We start from the raw sequence: 22,671 nt of genomic DNA, 5'->3' as shown, positions 1-22,671 counted from the left end.
CCTCCTTCATGGAAACCAGGGAGAAGGAATGGACAGGCTCCCTCCCTGCCTCTGTCCTGCTGGCCCCTTGGATTGCTAAAATGCCAGATTGCCAGACTGGATTTGCATGAGCGTGGGGCACTGCAGATGTGGTGAGCAAAGGTATGGGAACTTTGGGGCTGGCGCTAAAGGCACGTACTTGTGTCGGAAGTCAGGTGCAGTCCCTCCTGGGCACACCCCTCGGGGGCTGGGAGCCAGTGGAGATGGGGCCTCCTCCCCTGGGAGGAGTCTTTGTCAGGACCGTAGTGGTTTCCCACCACTGAGGCCCAAAGAAGCAATCTTGAAAGATCCTGAACAAAAAGGGGGGTTGGGCTGGACCCCCAAGAGCAGGAGGGGCCAGGAGACCAGCTGGGAGGGTCCAGCAGACCGTGCTGAGCCCGCCCCACAGCCCGCCCACCCTTTCATCTCTGCAGCTCCTTCCTCCCTGGCCCTTCCTTGAGTGAGTGTATGTGGGTCCTCTGGGTGGGTTTGGGGAGGGGGAAGGAAGGGGGGGTCTCTGTGGGCAGCTCGGATTGGACAGACCTACTTTGAAAATGGTCCTTTGAGCAAAGGCCTGCTGGTGGTCAGTCCCACAGATAGACAAGAGCTCAAGGACCCCAAGGGAGCACCACTCTCAAGGGGTTAGCAGCCTCCTGCAGCACCAGGCAAGACTGGGCGGGAGGGGACAAGAAGGGACAGGAGAAGCCCTTCCCCTCCTCCTGTGCCAGCCACCCAGGCCCTCACTCCCAGATAGGCTTTTACCAGAGAGCTAAAGGCAAGAAAGTAACCTTTAGGATTAAAGAGAAACGTTTCTTTGTTTGAGTTTCTTTTTTTCCCCCCCTAAGCCTCTTTTCATATCTGTAGTGGCTTTTTTCCTCTTGTCTGGAGGTCAGAGGAGAGGAATAGAGAATGTCCTGGGCAGCAGGTAACCAGTCCTCCTCTGGGACCACAGAGGACTATTCCTACGGCAGCTGGTACATCGATGAGCCCCAGGGTGGCCAGGAGCTCCAGCCTGAGGGGTAAGTGGAGGCCTTGGCTCTGCGGCCAGCAGACTGGGATGTGGCAGAGATTACTGACGGGAGAACGGGGAAGAAGGAGGCAAGAGCTGCTAAGATGGGCTCTGCCCTCATTTGCTGCATGACCCTCAGCAAGTCACAAGACTCCCTGGGCTTGAGTCTCCTCATAGGTTACATGAGAACAGCAGCCCTTGCCCAAATGTTAAGATACTTGAGGTGGGGATGTGGGCCAGACTAGTCACTTGAAAAGCACCTGTGCGGTATGTCTAAAATAGAATCATCCTTAAAATGGGTGACTTGGGCCTGTAGCCAGGCTGGAGAGTGCTGGGCAGGCGGTTGAGGGAAGTTGGGCCTGCCTTCGAGGAGTTACTGCATCCTCTGGTGACCCTCTGGGGTGTGGTATTAGCAAGTGCCAGGTTCTCTGGGCAGGCTGGGGGCAGGGGGAGGCAGAGAACCAAGGAAGAAAGCCTGGTGGGGAGTCCTTGAGGAAAGAGGCCGTTCTGTTTTCTTTGGCTGGCCTCAGCCTCTCTGCGAAGATGAGGAGGTCCTGCCCCTCTCAGCAGGAGCGCTGGGGCCGGCCAGGGGAAGGGGGCTGCCGGAGCGCAGTGCCCTGGGCCCCGGGAGTCAGGCCGAAGCTGCCTTTGCCCAGGCCATTTCTATCATTGTTTACTCTGGGCACCCCGGGGCGGGGGGAGCTGGGCCTCCCTGTGCCCCCACATGCTGCCAAGGACACCTCACCAGTGGGAGCCCCAGAGCCCAGCTGTCCCCTCGTTGTTCTAGCCCTGACCCCATCCCCCACCTCCCTGCTCTGTCTGAGGGTTGGGGGAAGTGGAAAGGTGAGGCTGGAGGTTGCCGAGCCAGATGTCTGCACATCTGTTCTCCATCAACGAGAAACTAGAGAAGGAGAAATGCTTATATACCTGGGGCTGGGGCTGGGGCTGGGGCTGGGGCTGGGGCTGGGGCTGGGGTCTGGCCAGACTTAGGTCAGAGGCCCCACCACAGACTGGGGGAAGGGGCTGTTTGCAGGGCTCTGGGCTCTGACCTTAGGGAAAGCAGCCCTGCTGTCAGCAAGGGTGCCTCTCCTCTCCTTCTCTGGCTGACCCTGCTGCCTAAGTATGGAGTGGGAGCAACAGGAGAATGGGGAGGGGCCCAGGAGCCTCAGGAGGACACAGGCCCTGATGTGGGTTAAGGCCCTGATCTGAAGCTGTGCCCTTCAGGTGACTCAGAGTCTGGTCATTGGCTGGGGCCAGGCGCCTTCAGCCAGCTCTGTGGCTGGGATGTTTAGAGAGGGCCCTAGAATAACGCTGGGTGTGTGGCAGGAACTGGCTGGTGGGGAGTACTGCTTCTAATGTGGGTGGATCTAGAATTTACAGCTCCCTTTTTCCACTGCAGGGAAGAATGAGGAGGTTTGTTTGAACCTCTTTACTTAGCCAAACCAAGGCGAGCTGCCTGCCTCCTCCCCACCACCCCCTCAAAGGTGGGAGCAGGGAGCAGGTAGCCCAGGACAATCTCCCGGAGGTGAACTTGGGCTCACCTCACCCTGTGTGAGTCAGACACCCCAGGGAGATGGGACACCAAAGCTCGGGGAGCTCTGACAGCGGTCTTCCTCTGTGCCTCAGTGTGCCCCAGCAGGCTTGGGAGGTGGGGTGGGTAGGTGCTCCTGACAGTGGCTGGGCTGGACTCAGCCTACTGGCTGCACTTACCCATGTGCCCCTATGGTGCCAGGACCTGGTTGAAGATGTTGTGGGGTGAGTCTGATGGGGACGGGATATGTCATCTGGGGTCTTCCATGGGCAAGGGATTGATCTGTGTGAGCTGAGCTGGCCCTTCCGACCCCCAGGGGTCCCTCTGGCCAGCTTGGCGTGTCTGGGTGCTACCTACCCATCATCAATACTGAGCATCCCAGCCAAAGCCTGGGGACACACACATACCTATGGCAGCTGTCCAGGATGCCACACAACTCCCCACAGCTCCAAAGGGCTGCCTGGAAGGTGGAATCGGAGGCTCCCGTCACGGACTCTCCACAGCAGGCCCACGCTAGGTCACCTGCAGGCCCTCCTGTTGTGTGTTGGGAGGTCAGGAGGCAGGGCTCTGGGTCTCCTGGGACCTCGTGCCCCAGACCTCCGTCCCAGACAGTCAGGGTTCCCCTCTTGCCTGCAGAGCTGTGTCCTGCCCTGCCCTCTGGATGGGGCCCTGTGCAGGCTTCCACTCAAGAGTCAAATTCTGGAAACAGTTGCCTGGCTCTTTTTGTTTCAGGATCCTCACCACACTACAGTCCGACCTCAGTGTCCAAGTCCAAGCCTCAGCTCGTAGGGCAACATTGAATTCTGGTGCTCACTCCTTGTCTTGAAATAGGCCCCAAACCGTGCAGTCATTCTGGAAACTCACCTTCCCTCTGCTCCTCCACATCAAGATGTGTACATTCTTCCTCCTAAACATGCAGACCTCTGAAATGCAGCCTGCCATTTCCCCTCCTCAGATTCTATATATGCTGAACCCTTTGAAAATGCTGATATTTCACTTTTTTTGATGTACAGGAATGGCAATTTCATAGGATTCAACTTAACTTCTCACCTCCCAGTCAGATGCAGGAGCTCGAGCCAGACTACCTCAGTTTGAATCCTGACTCTGCCAACTCACTGTCTGTGTGATTTGGGCAAGATGCTTAGCCTCTCTGAGACTTGGCCTTCTTGTCCACACACGAGGGATACTAATAGCACACACCTCTTAGGCAATAACTGAGCTAATCCATGAAACAAAGAGTGCCTGGCACTTAGTCAGTGCTCAGTAAGTACTGGTTAGTGCTCTTATTTATATGCAAGTCGAGTGACAGAAATCTCCTAAAATCCTGAACAATGCCCTGCTCAAATACCCTCAGTGGCTCCCTAGTGCTTCCCATGCCTGTGTAATCTGCTCTCAGCCTTCCTTCGGGGCTGCTGTTGAGCTGAAAGCCTTGCCCAGCTCCAGCCACACTACCTACTGCCTGTCACTCCGCTTCTCTGTGCTCTTCCCTCTCCACAGATCCCCTTTTCCCTCTTTTTGTCTAAAGAGATGCTAATAACCTTTCAAACTAAAAGTGAATACTGCTGCCTCAGCCACCTTGCCCCAAGGTTCTCTCCCTCCTCTGCGTCCTTTAGCACCTGCTTGTACCTCTTCCAGGATCAAGGATTCCTGAGGTAGTGTTCTTTGTGTCTGTTCCATTCTGTCTGTCCCTCAGCACAAAACATGGGCCCACCGGCCATCAGCCAAATTTCTGTTGCTCAGACCTCAGTCACAGGAGGGTCTGTGAGCCTCAGCCAAACTGAGCTAAGAGGTAGATAGGGGGGCCTGGCTGGTACAAAAAGGGCCAAAATTTCCCCCAGCTAGATCCATGGGGGTGGGAAGACACGGGGTTTGGGGTGAATGGTAACATGGCCAGACTGCTCCAGGGACATTTTGCGAGCCCCTGCCTTGGCTGGCCTGGGGGACAGGTTTGAGCAGGACCTAGCCAGGTGAGGAGATGCATGCTGAGAGGGCTTAGGAAGGTGGCTCTGAGCTTTTGGGGCTGAGTGGGGTCCTGCCTCACCCAACCCCCATCCCCACTTGGTGGAGTAAGTGGCCTCAGTGTTGGAAGTAGGGAGTGTAAGGTCTGAGCTCAGACATGGGAACCTGATCCCCTACATGGCCCCCGCCCTCCCCATGAGTACAGTTTTGTTTTCGGAAGAGGCCAGCTCTGCCCTGGCGAAGAAATGGCACAAAACAGACTTATTCTGTCCTTCCACCCCAAGGACAAGCCCAGTGACCAGGTTCTTCCCTGCTTTTTACCCTCTGGGATTTTCTGAGAGAAAACAAGGGGAAACTGGGCTGTCGCAGAGCAGTCACAGGGCTCTGAGCTCACCCTGCAGATGAGGTTTTGGGAATCCTCTTTGTCACATAAGCAGGAGTGTGCTCAGGTGGTTAGGTGAGCCTCCTGGACGGGGAGGGCTCCGTCGCAGCAGCTTGCTGGCCTTGCCTGCACAGGTGTCCTCCCAGGCTCCAGCAGGGCAAACTCAGAAGCCTACTCTTTCCTGGGACCCAGTCTTGTCTGCCCTCCCAAGTCCAAGTCCAGTTCTGAGCTCAGGGCTCCTACCCCTTTCTCTTCCATGACCTTGCTGTGGAAGTGGAAGCCTTTATTGTGCCCCTTGATTGTGCCCCTTTATTGTGCTCAGCTATGGCAAGAGCCAGTCCTCTGCCAGGCCACAGGCGCCCTTTATGGCTAATTAGAAAAAGGGACCCCCATTTCGATGCAGGCAGCTCAGTAGGTGCAGGGCTCCATGAACAGTGCGGCCTGGATTTCAGGCCACATTCACTCCCTTGCAGGGCATCCTGGTGCAGGGTGCAACCCGCCCAGCTGTACATGGAAGTTCTTAATGAAAGGGAAATGGGAAGAGACATAAGTCCTGAAAGACCAAGGAACATCATTCCAGTTAGACACAGACTGAACTCAGATACCAGTGGAGGGAGGGCAAATTGTAGGACCAAACACTTGATTGTTTGACTGGGGTAGTGTGCTCAGCCACAGTTCTGAAGAGAGGAGGTCTGAGATGCCTGGAGCAATCAGGGAGGCTTCCTGAAGGAGGGAGAGATCAAGTGGGCCTTGAAGGATAGGAAGGATCTGGGTGAGAACGAAGAGAGGGTAAGCTCAGCTGGCCCTCTCTTTCTCCCGTGTCTTCCCCTGAGAGCTCCGTCCTTTAGCCCTGGAATCTCAGAGCTTGGCATGGGGCTGCCACACTATATGAGCATGAGAGCTCCCAAATAACCCCACGAAGGCAGAACTGGGCAGGCTTGTGCAAGAGATCAAAGGATTGAGGGAGGTGGAGCCCCAGTGTGGACAGCCTGGAATCCTAGACCTGGAGGCCCTCCCCAGGCGTGACCCAGCCTTCACTCAATCTGCAGGGTAGTGCCCTCCTGTCACCCCAGCGTGCCGCCCCGCCTCCTCCACACCTGCTTGGCCGTGCTGTCGGTGAGTCTAACCTAAGTCCAAACTGGCTTGCAAAGCTAGTGACTTGTGTTCCCTGCTGGGGCTGAGGAAGGGGGCACCTGGGAGCCCAAAATGTGGGAGGGGGTTCTCGCAGGGTGGGAACCTAAACCAGGATGCAGGCCAAGTCCAACCTCTCAGATTTTTGTCACCGCTTGTCCAGTCCCCAAGATGCCACATGGGTGTGCATTGGGGAAGAGGGGGTTTCTTGGGGACTGCGGTCAAGCCGTCAGAGAAGGCCTGGGCACCCCAAGTCCTCCACTGTGCTCTCCTTTCAGGTTGTCGTGTTGCTGCTTCTGGCCATGCTGGCGAGGTGCTGCCGGCTCTGGCCCCACTGTGGGCACGGCAGGCCTGGGCTGCCCAGGTTGGTGCTGCGACCTGGACACCCCCACTCTGGGGGCCTAGCGGTGGGTGGTAAATAGAAGCCAGTTCTGGTCTCAGGACACTTTCTCTTCTCTCAGCCTGGGGTTCTCCCCACCCCCCTCCCAGATCTCCAGGTTTAGTTGGGACCTCCAGAGGGAGGGGGAGAAACCCACTCCAGTTCACCTGCTCCTGTTCCAAACCCCAAAGAGCCATGCACTTACCAGGGCCTGACTCCTGGACACACTTGGTCAGGTGGCCCCTGAGGGTTTCACCTGGACCCTGAGGCTAAAGGCAGGTTTCTAGGGCACCCTCTCCCTGACTATTCAGCCCTGAAATCCCAGAGCCTGTGACAGAGATGACCCTGAGGAGAGAGGACTGGTCAGGCTTGTGTGGGAGAGACCAAAGGGTTGGGGGAGGGGTGGGTAGAGCCCCAGTACAGGGAGCTTACACCCGAGGCCAAGGCTACACACCAACGTGGGTCCTGCATGACGGCTTTGTGGGGAACTGGGGGTTTCACCCTCCCCATGAGAGGACTTGAGGGAGAGTGAAGCAGGATGGAGCTGTCCAGGCATGAGGACAAGCTGCCACAGAAGCAGGGGGTGTTTGTGGCCTGCCCTGAGCCCAGAGAGGCAATGCCTGGGACAGCTGTGCCCTCTGTTTGCCCTCTGCCCCAGGGCGTTGACCGTTATGCAAGGATGTTGTGACTCTCTGAGCTCTCTGAAGATCTGCCAGCCCAGACAGACCAATTAGTGTGGAGACAGCTGTTTCCTGCAGCGTCCAGGATGGGTGGAGGGAGCTGTACTCAGGCATGCGTGTGTGTGTGTGTGTGTGTGTGTGTGTGTGTGTGTGTTGTGTTGGTGGGGAGTGGGGGAGAGGATGTTTCCAAGTCACTCTGCCACAGGGCCCAGAGCTTGGTACATAGGAAGCACTCCACAAACATCTGTGGAAGGAATGGAAAAAGGGCCTCCGTTTATCTATCTGGAAAGCGGGACTGACTCTGCTTTCCCAGTTCATGGACGTGGCATAAGGTAATTGTGTACAAGGCCTGAACAGCCCCCTCCTGTCCTGTCCCCGCCCCTGCACCAGCCCTGTGGATTTCTTGACTGTGGATGGGCCCCGGACTGTTCCCGCTGCTATCTTCATGGTCCTCTTCAGCTCCGTGTGCCTCCTGCTCCTGGCTGAGGCCCCGCTGCCTTTCCTGACCCTGACCTCACCATCCAGCCAAGGTACCCAGGGCAGCTGAGGCCTGGGCCTGGACTGACAGCATGGGCTTGGGGTGGGCATCTGGACCGTTGGGGCTGGGCTCCTCTGTAATGAACCAGGTTGATTCCCATTCCGGTCATGAGCCACTGCCAAGAAGATGCTGTCCCCTGACTCTTCCCATTGTTCCTCCGCAATGCCTGAATCCTCCCTTTGTTGGTCCCAGCCATTGGGTCAATACTGCCCTCTTTGCTTCCTCTGTTCTTGTGCAAACCCTACCCCAGGAGGGAGGGAGCTCTCTTGTTCATGGGCACAGGCTGAGTCCCCCAGATAGGCCAGCCCCCTGTGAGAATGAAGGAGGCTGGGGAGGGGCACAAAGAGGGGTCCAGAAGAATTGAGCTGGGCACAAGGTGGTGATGGTAACAAGGACAGCTGCCACTGAGAGGGGCCACCGTCCTGCGACATGACCTCCTTAGATCATCCGATCCTCACGATGCTTCCACAAAGTGTGTCTATTAAGACTTGCTTTATAGTGAAGGATGCTGAGGGTCATAGAAAGAGACAATAAAGTAGTAGCTTGTATCTTTGGTACAAACTTAGGCACCATGCTGAGAACTGTACAATGAGAAAGTCTGTACCTTTTCATTTTGCCTTTGCTAATTTAGTATTATTATTTCCATTTTTCAGATGGGGAAACTGAGGCTCCAGGAGGTAACTGGCCCAAAATCCCAGAGCTGGTACTAGTCAGAGCCTCGATTTGAGCACAGGACTCTTGCTCACTGAACTAGATGAGTGGCTTGGAAGATGCAGACATGAGGAAGGCCTGGGTGGGCTAGACTCAGCAGCCCGCACCTGCCGCTCCATTATTTTCTCTCTGCCCATCTTGCCTTCCAGGACCCTGGAAGATGCTGGCCCTACTCTATTACCCTGCCTTCTACTACTCCTTGGCTGCCTGTGCCACAGTCAGGCATGAAGCCTCACACCTGCTTGGCAGCGTGCTGTCCTGGGCTCACTTTGGTGTCCATGTCTGGCAGAGGGCAGAGTGTCCCCAGGTACCCAAGGTAACCACTGACTCGTGATGGCCTGGAACAGAGGGCACGGAGGAGCTGCTTGCGTCAGTGTGGCTCCTTTCATCTCTGTATGCTGGACTACCCTGCGGCTTTCCGCTATGGACAGTATTTCACTCCTTCAAACACATGCCATTCTGGGGCCAAGCAGCTGGGCCAGCCCTCAGCTGAAGGGGGGAGAGAGAAGGCAGGGACAGAGAAGGAGGAAAAAGAAGCCTAAAATCCTCCCCATTGCTGATCCCCTAGCCTTCTGTTGGCAGGCGGGAGTGGGAGTGAAGATGGATAGAGGATGGCAAGCGCTGAGTAGGGAGATGGTCTCAGAAGGCTAAAAAGAGAATTCGAAACCTTACCTGTTCACTGGCTGCTGGCTGGGGGTGCGAGCTGCTCAGTCTGGAGTCCAAAGGGTGGAGCTGTAGGCTTTGAATTCGGATAACACAAATTTGAATCCGGCTTCATTCACTCACTCACTCATCTGTTCACTTATTCAACAAACATATTTGAAGCACACAGTCTGTAACAGGGACATTCCCAGGGACTGGAACACAGCTGTGAACAGCACAGATGAGGTCCCTGGCATCACGAGACCTGCCATTTCAGAAGAGGAGGCATAATAAACAGATAAACAAATGCACAAAAATGATGCAATGTGGTGCTAAGTGCTGTGAGGAAACCATGTTACCTTCCTGAGACTCAGTTCCCCTCCTGTAAATGGAGTTGATATCACAGAACCCTCAGGTGAAGATTAGCTGGTTTCTCTGAGAGCAGGGACTTGATTGGTGTTTTTTACCACCCAGGACCTGGTACGTACTAAGCTCTCAATAAAAAGGTATTGAATAACAAATAAATGAATGGATATATGAGGGGCCCAGCCCTGGGACTTCAGAGACAAAGACCTCAACGCCAGAGGTAGGGCATGTATTTCGGTGACAACTAGTTTGCAAACTGTTCATAGACAAAATCAGGCCTTTGTCTAATTTTCAGGGACCTGCATCCAAAGTGCCAGGAACATAGGAACACAGAAAGTGGTTGTCCCTGTTTCAGGCCTCATTGCAGCCCCCTGGGTGGGGAGGAGGGGGTTATATAACCTCTTCCTTTTGGCACCTCTAAAGGCCATGGGCGTCCTGGGCCCGGGGGAGGGGCAGGCATCTTCGCAGGGTCTGAGAAGGGGAAGTAAGAGTGATTGTCTTGAGTGGCGCTAGTTAGGGGCAGGTGGGTGGTGATAGAACCAGAGGCCTTCCTATGGCACCCCAGGCCACGCCTAGTGTCCTGGGGAAGGTGGGAAGGGAAATGGCCTTTGACTGGGAGAGAAAGGCAGAAGGCAGGTGTGTCTGGTGTCTGTCTGTCTGTGCAGATCTACAAGTACTACTCCCTGCTGGCCTCCGTGCCTCTCCTTCTGGGTCTTGGATTCCTGAGCCTTTGGTACCCGGTGCAGCTTGTGAGAAGCTTCAGCCATAGGACAGGAGCAGGCTCCGAGGTAAAAGGGCTGGGCTGGGCTCCCCCTGTCTGTTGCTCCCCTTACATGCAGTGATGCTTAGTGGAAGACCCAGCATGGAGCAGGTTTCAGAAAAGGTTTGCTGAGTTGTCAAGTAACTGGTTAGTCCTCCCTCACAGGCAAAGACTAAGCCAGGCCCTTGGATGGCACCCAGGATACCTGGGGCACCAAGCTCTGTGCATGGCAGGGACTCAAGAAATGAGAACTGGGCCAGAGACAACAAGTCATAGCTCTGGTTCTGAACCTCTGGGCTCCAGCTGGAGAATTGAGACAGGTCAGGAGCCTTGTCCCTGCTAGGAGCTCTGCAGAGACTGACATGGTCCAGGAAGCAGTCAGGGAAGAATTTGCATTATGAACCAACTCTCGATTGCATAACATCAGGTGAAGGGGAGGGCTTCCCGAAGGGGGTAGGCTTGAGCAGGGGCCTGAAGGGCAGGCAGGATCTGGAATGGGAAGAGAATAAGGAGAAGGCATTGTAGGCTCAAGAAAGAGCATGAGTGAAAGGGCAAAGATGAGATGTGTCTGTCTTGTCTGATTTGCTGCGCTCGACAAAATAAACGCTCAGCAAATTTTTCTGTCAAAAGAGAAATCTTACAAGAAATGGTCATCTTACTTCTGAGTAAGTAAGCCTTCTGAGCACCCACCAAGCGCCAGGCCCAGGGCTAGGTGCTGTGTACTCAGAGCTGACTGACTGTGTCTAACCCCCAGGAGCTCCAGGGTGCTGGGGAGATGGATCCAGCAGCAAATATTACAGCAATGTGAAAAGTGCAATAGGGGTTCATCCAAGTGCATGGGGATGTGGGTGGAAGCAGGGTCAAGTGCTTCTCCTGGTGAGAGAGGAGGAAGAGGAAATCGCTCCAGAGAGGCCCTTGAGAAAGGCTGAGGACACAGAGACAAAAGGCTGGTCACTCTTCCTTCAGTTGGGTAGGGTGAAGGAAAGACTTGAAGGGTGGCATCAAGGATAGAGAACAGGTAGGTGGCAGGGCCGGTTGCTGACACATGGGACGCTGGATGAGAGCAGGAGTGCAGGGGACCCTGGACAGTTACAGATGTGTGGATTTTAAGGGTCTGGTGGGCAGCTGGGCTCCGTGGGCCTGGAGCTCAGGAGATGGGCTGGGACTGAACCCTGAGGAGGGATGGAGGGCGAGGGGAGAAGGGGCCAGAGTGGGCTCATGCTATCCAGGGGCCACCCTGGGTCCCCATGGGCTCACCTGACTGGTTTTGGCTCTTATACAGCAGCAGCAGAGTTCTCAGTATTTGTCTCTACTGTCTCCTGATCCTCTAGGGAAGCCTGTTGTCCCCTCATTCTTCTAGTTGGCTCAAAGGTGGGGAGCAGCTTCCCAGGATACACACCACACCAGGCGCGGCTCTGCCTTGCCGAGTCCCTCTCCCTCCTCCAGACATCTTCTCTGACTCGCCTTGCCCCCTATTGCATGCCTTTCCCCTTGAGAAGTCTTGGGAGAAGTAAAATCCTCTTTAGTCCTCAGTCAAAGAGGTTTAAGCCTTAAAGGACACAGTTAAGCTTTGAACTGGCTCACACCTGCCCTGGACCCCCGGGTTGCTATGGTAATAGGTGACAATGGCCTATGTTCTCCTAATGATAGGGGCAGGGACTCAACCCCTTGTATCCATGGGTTTCTGCCACTTGGCAGTCAGCTTAAGGCTTGGAATGTGGCTTAGACAAGTCCTGTCTCCCTTGTGATGTCCCTTGAGCAGAAGGAAAGGTCTGGGGCATCTGACCTGGAATGGCCCCATCTTGCACCCTAACTGGGGATGTGCCTATGGGACACAGGCTCCCTTTGCCCCAGTTTCAGTTAGCCGGGATCAGAGAGCCAAGAGGGAAACAATGATGAGATGTGACTGAGCAGAAGATGGTTGGAGCTAGACCTTAGGAAGAACTTTCCAGCACTGAGTGTTCTTAGATAGGAGATCAATTAGTGTTGTATTTGTGGAGGAGGGAAGGGCAGCCTTGGGGGACTTGGGCCTTGTCACACAGATTGGCCCTTCTTTGCAGTTCTTCACAACCAAGAGGTTTTTGCGGAGTACTTACTGGGTGTCCACTGTGGAACCCTGAGCCAGGGTCCCAGGGATGGCTCCAGGCAGGCCTTTTCTCTTTGTCCCCGCAGAGGCTGCAGAATAGGTACTCTGAGGAATATCTGAGGACCCTCTTTTGCCAGAAGAAGCTGAGAAGCAGGTGAGGTTCTAGGCATACCTTCTGGCCCAGTGGGCAAGATTGGCACGGGGCAGGCTGCTGGGACAGGGATGAGGAATGAACCAAATTCCGGGGTTCAGGGCAGGGGCCACTCTGAGTCTCCACTGCCTGGGTCTTTCTGTAGCTCCCCTTCCTCCAAGCATGGCTTCCTGTCTCAGGCCTGGATCTGCGTCAGACACCACGTCTACACTCCGCAGCGAGGTATGGAGTGGGATGCTGAGGTCAAGAGTGACAGGTTACCTCCCCACTCCCGTGCTCAAAACAGCTACAGTGGCAGGTCAGCACTTGCCAGACCCAGAACCCAGTCATCAGGAAGAATGGCCCCCAGCTTGGGACAAGGGGAAGCCCCTGGCCTGGCCTGGCCTGGCCTTGTTGGTTCAGGGTCCTGTGGGCCTTGGTCTTTCTCCAGGGCCCCTGGGGAGGGATGGGAGCTCCTGGGCCTGGATGGTGCTAGGCTCACCATGCCCCCCCTTTTTTGGGGACTGCAGGGTTCCGACTCCCCCTGAAGCTCGTGCTTTCAGCCACCCTGACAGGGACAGCCATCTACCAGGTATGTCCTGCCTCTGCAGTGCCATTTGCCTCTGGACTCCCAAGCCTGGACACCTCAGCCCCAGCTCACCTCTCCAAAAGTGTGACCCACAGTCCTGTGCAACCGCTTCTGAGGTCTTGGGAACACTGGCCTACCCAGAGGGAGGACGTGTTGACTCTTGTTGGACTCACATAGAGTCAGAGCATGAGCTTTGGAGTCACATAAACAAGGGTTAAGTCCTAGCTTCATTATTTACCTGCTGTGTGATCCTGCACAAATTACTCAACTCCCTCAAACCCATTGGTTCGCTGAAAATGGAGGAAATTATCTGCCTCTTTGGGAAGTTGGGAAGATTTAGTGAAATATGTATTTGATAAATCCCCACCATCCCTACCACCATCACCACCACCCCTAACAAACCAACCAACCAACCCAAATCTCAGGAGATAGGTATGATTTTCCTCCCTTTTACTGATGGGAGAAATTGAAGCTCAGGGAGAGGGATTTGATTGGCCAAGTTCCTGCAGCTAATATCTCAGGGCAGCCAATGTCTGAATCCAGGCCTGCCCAGCTTCAATGCCTCTGTTCACTTATGGGACACTTTGCTTTCCGCAACTTGGAAAATTGAAAATTTTATATTCTGAATTTTAGATAGATGATTGACAGATCGACAAACAGGTATAGATATACAGCTGTGCTGCCTGAATTAGACCTGTGGCCTATTAGACTAAAATTGGATCTGTCTGTAACATGCTGATCGGAGTCTCTCCCTCTTGGGGTCAGATCAGAGCACTGATGGGTGAGGGCAAGAGGCATGCAGCCAGAGGACTGCCCTGGTCTGCCCCTGTGACTCAGAAAACAATTTTCCTGGGGCAGGAGTGCCTGGTTTGGCACAGCCAGGCCCTGGTGCTTTCATTCTGGGGTTCTTCTAGGTGGCCTTGTTGCTGCTGGTGGCTGTGGTACCCACCATCCAGAAGGTGAGGGCAGGGATCACCACGGAGGTCTCCTACCTGCTGGCCGGCTTTGGGGTTGTGCTCTCAGAGGACAGGCAGGAGGTGGTGAAGCTGGTGAAGCACCACCTGTGGACTCTGGAAGGTGAGGCCCCAGGGGTCCCCCGAAGGCCCGCAGTGGGGGGATGTGAGCTGGGTGGGATACCTAAGCTGCATGCCCTTGGGCACATTGCTTCCCATCTCTAGGTCTTGATAGCCTCATCTCCAACATGGGGGCGGGGGGCAGGGTTGGAACTTTCAGTTCCGAGTCTCTGAGACCTGAAGGTGTCAACTCAGCAGCCTCTCGTCAGTTTGTGTGTTGTCTCCCACCCTCACCCACAGTGTCTTTTCCAAGCTCTGCGGGCTGCGGATGGAGAAGGCCATGGTGTGTGTGAGCTGAGGGGACAGCCACAAGCACGCTTGCTGAGGGTGGGGGAGGAAAAGAGGAGGTGGAAATATGGGACCAAGTACCAAAGTTTTGAGCTCATCCCCTTGGCGGTGGGTGACAAGTTCTGGGTGGGCTGACATACCATCTCCAGGGAGGTTTTCCAAGTTGACTATGATCTGGGTCACAGGCAGGAGTAGACATGGCTCACATCAGCCCACATACAAGCGCAGAACTTACAGCAGCCCTGCTAGGGTAGCATTATTGATGCCATCGATCAGAGCAGGAAATAAAGGGTGGGAGGCAGGAAGTGGCATGTCCAGGACAAAGGATTCTGCTTCTACTCATTATATCTGGCATTTATAATCACATGCTGTGGTTTCCGAGCCCAAAGGCTCCCTCCGTGGGTCTTCTCAGATGCAGGGTCAAACAGCAGTGTTTATTTTCCTAGTTCCCAGGTGAGGACAACTGAGGCCTGGGGGCATTAGAGATATGTCCAAAGCCGTCAGCAAGCCATAGTGGGGCTGAGATTATATTTGAGCTTGGGAATCTTTGGTCTGTTCTTTGCCTAATGACCTGATGCCGTCTGAGCTCTGAGAGCCTGTTTGAGGGCTGTGTCTCCCTCTTCTCTGGCACCTGGCACCTGGTTAGTAAGCCTGGCATTGTTCACAGAAAGTTCACACTCTGAGTCAGGCAGGCTAAATTAGAATTTCTGCTCTATTACTTACTAGTTGAGTTCTTGAGCAAGACACTTTTCTTCTCTGGATCTCAAATTTCCTATTGGCAAAGTGGTGCTGAAGTGACAAAGGACACTTTCCCTTGGGGCCTTGGGGAAGACAAGTAGATTCCCAAAGCAGGTCCCAGACGGAAACAGGTGCAGTGTCCCAGAGCAGGCAAAGCATAGGGAGATCTTATGGGCACTAGGGTTAGGTGGGACCCAAATGAAAGAGAGAGAAGCAAGAGGTAGAGGGAGATCAAAGGCCAGGCTTGAGGCACTGGGTGGGCTCAGCTGGCAGGCGCCACACCTGGCAAAAATGGTCTGAATGTACCCTTGCTGGTGCTGAGTTGGCTCCCAAAGGGCAGATGGAACAGAGCTTTCTCAGAGCTTTCTCCCAGCGTTACTTTTCAGAAAAGTGCCACCTCCTGCCACTGGAGGAGTGAGCCCAGGACAGGCAGGGAGGCTCAGGTTTCTGGAGCGGTCATTCACATAAGAATCACCTGGTAACTTTAAAAATCACAAGGCTCAAGCCCCAGGCCTAACTTCACAGACCATGAGGATGGGGCCCTGGTGTTTCTGATGTGAGCCTAGGGCCTACCTACTCTTGTTTGAGAACCACTATAGCAGGTACTCTATACATGTCAATTGGTTGATTGATTCAATCAATTGCTGATTGCAATAAGCCATTAAGGCTCTGTCTTTTGAAAGCCCCCAGCACAGTGGTTCTCAGTGCCGGCTGCATGTCAGAATCACCAGAGCTGCTTTTACAAAACGAAGGCCTGGGTCCCACACCCAGAACTTCCGATTTCATTGGTTGGGGGTGTGGCCTGGGCCAGGGAGGATTTTACATCTCCAGGAGATTCTAACATGTGGTCGGTGCCCAGCCCACTCCTCCAGCCCCTGTGACTACGTGGAGCTAGTGCTTGCCTATTTCACGTGCATTTGTCCCTCACCCACTCCTGCTCTGGTGGGAACATGGAAACCAGGAACATTTTTCTGGGCTGACTGATGAGATCAGGGTGCAGCTTGGAAATGGTTGCACGTCTGGCACTATCACCTCCTAGCATGGGGCTGGCAGGCTAGGCCTTCGCTCGGAATCTCAGCTTCTTCCTTGCTTCCATGTCTTCCCATGCCTCTCCTGTGGGGCTGCGCTCTGAGGGTGCAGGCAAGGCTGGATGTGGAGTAAGATGGAAGGGATGTAGCCTTCATCCCTGCTATGTTTAAATACCAGGTTTGCTCACCACGCACCATGCCTTCTCCCCCAGCTGCTGGTGAGACAGCAAACTCTTGATCTTTGCTCATGGCCGGGGTGGGCTGGGAGCTGGAGTAGATGGTTAGCAGCAGTCACTTCCCCTCATTCTGATGGACACAGGCCACACTGAAGGGCACTCCCGTCCTCTGTGCCTGGATCAAAGGCCATTGATGTAGGCCTAGATGGGGTTTCATGGCTCCCCTCATGCCGGAGCATAGGCAACGCAGCAGTGTGCCTGGCATGAGCAAGTGGGGCTGGGAGATGTAATGACCCCTGACGGCCACACGATCAGGGAGCTCTGGAGCTGGAGGCAGATGCCAGGTTGAGTCTCACAGCAATGGAGGCAGCAAGGCCTGGGTGAGAGCCAAGTCTGCAGCCTCAGAGGTGGCCTCTCCCCATCTTGGCTATCCTACGTCACCTGGCAGTATAGGGCCAGCTGTGGCCATCAACTTACACTGGGTCTGAGAACGGGGAATGTGGCAAGAGGCTTCTGCTCAGAGTGGGGTGTGGGGCAGGGATAACTCTCACCCTGGCACAGCCTGGTAGCAGTTTGGAGTCTCCCAGGAGACTGTGCAGGCCCGATCCCCCACTTTGCTTTCTCTTCACACTCTAGTTTGCTACATCTCGGCCTTGGTCCTGTCTTGCTCACTCACCTTCCTCGTGCTGATCCGCTCGCTGGTGACACACAGGTTAGTGACAGGCTCTGACCCTCAGTGTAGACGTGGGGAGGAGGTCAGTCTATGCGCCTGCAGGACCCCTGACCCATAGGGCCTGTGGGGAAAGCCCTGGTGCTGGAGGGAGGGTCTTTGTAGGCCCAGGTTGTCACTGCGCCCAGCTGCCCTGTGGTGGGTGGAGAAGGTGGGCGCTTCAGCCTGGGGGAGTGATCTGGGGCATGACTGAGTAGGGGCTGAAGCGTGGAGTTCACCCTCTGGCAGGGGGCCACCAGGGAGGGCTGGATTTGATAGGGAAGGTCCCTGGGAAAGCTGGCATTCTACCTGGGAGTGGGAGAGGAGGAAAAAGCTGAGGGAGGAAGGGTGCTACAGGCACAAGTCCTTCGTGAGCAAGGGCGCAGTGGCGTGGTGAGCCTGACCTTGTGACTGTGGGTGGGGAGATGGTCTGGCTGGCGTTGGGGCACTGACGATATTGTTTCCATGGTGAATGATAAGAAGCACTGAGGAGGCGTGGGCAGGGAGGGAGAGAAGGTTCTAGTTGGGAGAAGGGTAGGTGGGAGAGGTAGGTAGGGACCAGTCGCTTAGCAGTGTCAGAGAACTGGTCCCTACGCCCTGTGCATTTTTTGGGCCTCACAGGTCCTGCCCAGGGATCTTTCCCCACAGGGCTAGCCCTGCTTAAGAAGGCATTCAAGGCCCTTGGGCCTCTGCCTTGACGGATTATGTTCAGGCACATTCCTGCTTATGTGAGGGGGGCTTATGCCATAATGGGCTTTCTCATGAGGTCATGAAATATCTGTCATGGGGAGTATGCAAACGGAGTCCATGGCCACGGGTTGGGAACCTGGCCTCCCACCCTGGTGGCCAAGCTGCGAGTCACTTTCCATCTCTTCTGTTGCTTCTCACTTTTGGGACTTGGCTCATGTTGAGCCTTCTGCCTGAATTTGTCTCTCTTGATCCCCACCCTACCAGCTTATTCTTATTCATCCTTTAGGGCGCTTCTCAGAACTCGCTTTTTCTAGGAAGCTCTCCCTGACCTCCCAGGCTGGATTAGTAGCCTGAAAGGGGCTCCCATAGCCCTGGGCTTCCCTGCCCTTGGGTTGTAATCAGACTGGGAGTGTATGTGCTCCCTGAGACCCCTGCCTTCCTCACCCCCTTCTCAGGGTCAACCTGCGAGCTCTACACCGAGGGGCTGCCCTTGACCTGGGCCCTCTACCTCAGAGCTCCCGCCCCTCTCGCCAGGCCATATTCTGTTGGATGAACTTCAGTGCCTACCAGACTGCTTTCACCTGCCTTGGTGAGCCCCCCAGCGCACCCTACTGGACCTTGGCCAGCCCCAGACGCTGACCCCAGTGAGGGCAGGGAGAGTGCTCAGCAGGTCCCGACTGCCCCTGGGTGTCTGCCTGTGCTGGGGCAGGATCTGGGACCAGGGTGAGAAGAGGGACCCACTGGGTCTTCCCTGCATTCAGAAAGCTCCCTCAGATGGCGGGTGGAGGCACAGGAGCCCTTGGGGAAAGGATGTCCCTCACATGGTGATGGCCTCTGGGTGCCACTAGTTGTTCACACAGCGGGTAAACTCAGGGCTGGAAGGTGGGGAGTCCAAGTAGACACATTGCCTCTGGTGTGAGTGGGGCTATGCCATCACAGGCTGTCTCAGGAGGTACTGAGATCCATGTCACGGGGGTATGCAAGCGGGGTTCCATGGCCATGGATGAGGACTGCAAAGTGGGTACTGCTTCGAGGGAGTTGGACGAGATTAATTCCCAGGACCCTGCCAGCTCCTAAATTTCTGATTCTTCCCTTGGGCGCTGGGGCGAATAAAGCCCTATGAAATGTGAGGGGGCTGGGGCAGTGCTGCAAAAGCAAGGGCCTGCTTTCTCTCCCTGCTGGCCCTTTCAGTTCTCACCTGCCCCCTTCAGTTCCACCCAGCCCCCAGGGGAAAGGGAGAAGAATGATCAAGGAGTAGAGGAATTACTAGCACTGAACGTCATAATCCCTCATCTTGGTAAACTTTGTACCTCCCAATTCCACTTGTGTACACATGATCCCACATAAACAATTAGCCAGTTGTTTCAGTAGACAACTGTTGGGCACCTGCTGTGTTCCAGTCTCTGGCCAGTAGGAAGGCAAACATTAATTTAAAATGCAGTCTGGTCCCCAAGGACTCAGGGACAACTGAGGGGAAATAACACTTACAAAGCACCTTGTGGTTTTCAAGGAGTTGCCACAGGCATGATTTCATTGGATCCCCCTAACAGCCCTCTGCGGTAGGGGCATTCTCACCATTTTACAGAGAAAGAAGCCAAGGATCAGAGCGGTAAGGTAACTTGCTCAAGGTGGCACAGCTAGGCAGCGGCAGAGCAGGGATCCGAAACCAGGTCTGCCTGAATCCAAAGCCTCTGGGTTCCTGGGAGTGTGAAAGTGGTCTGGGTTCTGCAGAGCTGAGGTCTGCCCCCAACCCCACCCCATCCTGTCAGGGCTCCTGGTACAGCAGGTCATCTTCTTCTTGGCGACCATGGCCCTAGCCTTCCTGGTGTGTATGCCCGTGTTCCACGGCAGGAACCTGCTGCTCCTCCGATCGCTGGCATCCTTGTGGTGAGAGAGACAAGGGGGTGAGGGCTCTGGGACCCCTTCCCAAAAGACACTAACAGTGACACGCTCCTACCCCACCTGCAGGCCCTTCTGGCTGACCTTGGCCCTGGCCGTGATACTGCAGAACGTGGCAGCCCGTTGGGTCTTTCTGAAGACTCACCACGGATTTCCAGAGCTGACCAACCAGTGAGGCATCTCCTGGGCTTGTGGCTCTCTCAGGCCCTCAGCTTCTTCTCCTCTGGTGTCTCTAGTTGTGCCCTTCTTCTCCACTGCCGTCTCTGTGCTTTCTCTCTCAGGCAGCCCAACAGGTAGTGAAGAGAGCTTGCCTTACCCACAGAGAAAGGGGCAGTGGCCAAACCTACTCCGTACACCTCTCTGCCTGCCTGTCCCAGGGCCGGAGTCGCCCCATGAGCCCTTCCTGCTTTGGGAGTCAGCAGTGATCTCCCCTGGATCCTCTGTGTCCTCAGCACCATACACCTCTCTCTTTGCAAGAAGGAGGTTAACAGACATCATTACCCTTTTAGATGGCAAGGCCGTGGGAGAACTCAGAGTCAGTGGACCAGGGACCCAGAGGAGGGAGGTGGGAGGCACTGGCTTATAGAAAGATGCAAGTGAAACTGATTTAAACCCTAGCTTCACCACTGACTAGCTAGACAACTTTAGCTAAGTCACCCAATTTCTCTGGGCCTCCGTTTCCCTTCTGTAAGAAGGAGTAGCACGGCCTGTCTTCCAAGGTGGTGGGGAGGGCCAGCTGGGTTGAGAGTTGGCTAGGGTGGGGTGCATACAAGGAGCACTCAATAAACAGTGGGTACTCAATAAATACACAGCAGCTGTGGTCATCTAATTCTGACCTCCTCTAACTTCTGTCCCTGCGGGAGGGGCTGTGTGCATGGGAACCGGCCTCAGCCTTTCTTCTCCCCGACCCTAGCTGCGCACTCTATGCAGCCACCTTCCTGCTGTTCCCCATCAACGTGCTGGTGGGCACCATGGTGGCCACCTGGAGAGTGATCCTCTCTGCCCTCTACAATGCCATCCACCTTGGCCAGATGGACTTCAGCCTGCTGCCACCTAGAGCTGCCACTCTTGACCCCGGTAAGGTCACAGGGCAGGGGCCATCGTGGGGGTTGCTCAGGCTGCCCAAGTAGTAAGGGAGGGTCTGCCCTTGAACATTGATCTGGTCTATGTTCAAATCTGTTCACGGAGGGTGTCTGGGACGGCCACGTTGGCCTGTGCAGTGGGTCACGTGCAGTGCATGTGCCACGTACTCGGGTGCCTACGTGCTTGCATGCAGAGTGTGCAAGGCACCTCCGGGGATGTGTTAGGTACTGCCTGGGCCTCCTCCCTGAGCGCTGCCATCCCCCATCCACCCCAGGCTACCACACGTACTGCAACTTCCTGAAGATTGAGGTCAACCAGTCGCATCCAGCCATGATAGCCTTCTGTGCCCTGCTCCTGCGAATGCAGAAGCCCCAGCCACACACGGTCCCCCAGGATGGCCTCAGTCTGGGGACAGAAGAAGGTGGGCCTTCCCACTGGGGATGGGAGAATTGAGCCCACCCAGCTTCTCCCAGGAAGGAGGGATGTGCCCCTCCCCAGCACACATAACTGAGTGAGTGCCAGGAAAATGCTCACTCTCTCTGTCCCAGGGCTGCCTGTGGGAGAGAAGAAATGAGAATTTTCCTGGTCCACTTTGGTAATTTTTCCATCATGTGTGTGCATGTGCGTGCACACACAGAGACACACACTTTCTCACTGCACATGCATACATACACACATCCTGTCACACAAAGAATGAGATGACCATCTTGCTAAGGTGTTCTGTTGCCTGCCCTACCCTGGACCACCCTCCACCTCTCCTTCTCAGGCAGCATGTCCCCCCCCTCCCCTTCCCTACTGTCTGGGAAGTATGTAGTAGAGAGGTGGACACTGAGCTGGCTCCAGGCCCCTGTCCCAGCCCTGTCTCCAAGTCCCCTTCACAGAGCTCCGCCTCCCCCTCTCTGCCGCCTGCAGGATGGCATTCTGAGCCTGTACAAACAGTCTTCTCAGCCCCAGGCTTCTGACACCCAGAACTCCAGTCTCACCATCCTTCTCCACGTGTGCAGGGGATTTTCAGACTATGCGCTTGTCTGTGTTCTGGGGCGGGGCTTGGCTGAGTTTGCTGAGTGACTCACAGAAGGTCTCCCCCTTCTCAGGGATGCAGTTGCTGCAGACCAAGGACCTCATGGCCAAGGGAACAGGGCCTAGAGCCCGCCAAGGCAGGGCCCGCTGGGGTCTAGCCTACACGCTGCTGCGCAACCCGGCCCTACAGGCCTTCCGGAAGAGGGCCCTGTCAGGTGCCCGGGCCAATGGCCCCCAGCCCTGAAGGTGGGGAACTCAAAGGCACATGTCCTTGGCTATGCAGGTGCTCCCCCTCTCCCCAGCCCATTCCTTCCCCAGCGCTCCCAGCATCACCCCACCCACAGCAGCCTCTCTGCTTAGCATTAGTTCTGCCACAGGTACCAGAGTCAGGATCCCAGTGACCAGCTCCCAAGGCTGGAGATCACTGTGCTTGAGTGGAGGTCTGTTCACACTACGAGCTTTAGCAGGGCTCTAGTCTGCTCCCTCGGCCTGGGAAGCTCTGAAGAAGGCAACTGGTGGTTTAGGCCCTTGGTCCAGGAGCCAGGGGAACCAGAAAAGCTACATCTTGGTCCCTCCCCACACTGACCTTGCTGCTAGCCTCTGGGGCCTTACTGAGCCTTCTACTGACCTGGGTTGGTGATTCAAGCTGGGACCGCCTCACGGTCAGTAGAGCCCAGCCCCGCTCAGCTGTGACCTCACTGCCTTTCTCCTGCAGCTTCACTTTGGGGTCTGGGGGTTTGCAGGGAGCCTAGGAGGAAGACAAGTGGGCTCCTACTGGCAACAAAGCCATAGCTCACACCAGGCCCCACACTGAGCTGCCCACACTTGAGAGCCTGATATTTTTGTAGTTGGTATGCCTTTACATATTATGAAAGAGGCTAGTGTGCTCTGTGTAATAAACTTGTCCTTGAGAAATAGTCCTCCTTAGGGGAGGGTCATGTGGGGAAAACTGCCCACAAGGGGTTTATAAGGCTTGGGTGGGGGTGGGGTATTCTGGTCACATGCTGGGCTGGGACCTCCCCTGGGTGGGGGGCAGAGAAGATACCCCTGGTCACA

The 22,671-nt window shown here is 55.4% G+C and overlaps 1 protein-coding gene across 1 annotated transcript; it reads left to right on the top strand.

The window, feature by feature from the left end:
- The first annotated feature begins 927 nt into the window (after positions 1–927).
- Positions 928–22,440, top strand: STRA6 (signaling receptor and transporter of retinol STRA6). Its single transcript, XM_054578635.1, has 18 exons — positions 928–1,037; positions 5,949–6,015; positions 6,309–6,394; positions 7,480–7,619; positions 8,281–8,304; positions 8,488–8,654; positions 10,012–10,134; positions 12,279–12,346; positions 12,489–12,565; positions 12,853–12,914; positions 13,826–13,988; positions 16,851–16,926; positions 18,069–18,202; positions 19,383–19,500; positions 19,582–19,683; positions 20,426–20,589; positions 20,870–21,016; positions 21,690–22,440. The coding sequence occupies exons 1-18, from the start codon at positions 928–930 to the stop codon at positions 21,857–21,859; spliced, it is 1,998 nt and encodes a 665-aa protein (XP_054434610.1). The 3' UTR covers positions 21,860–22,440.
- The last annotated feature ends 231 nt before the right edge of the window (positions 22,441–22,671 follow it).

This window comes from Pteronotus mesoamericanus, unplaced genomic scaffold (genome assembly GCF_021234165.1).
Source record: "Pteronotus mesoamericanus isolate MK-2021 breed Mesoamerican mustached bat unplaced genomic scaffold, CSHL_Meso_final contig_100, whole genome shotgun sequence".
Lineage (NCBI taxonomy): Eukaryota > Metazoa > Chordata > Mammalia > Chiroptera > Mormoopidae > Pteronotus > Pteronotus mesoamericanus.
Note: the sequence above shows the minus strand (reverse complement) of the source record. Positions and strands in the feature narration are given on the sequence as shown.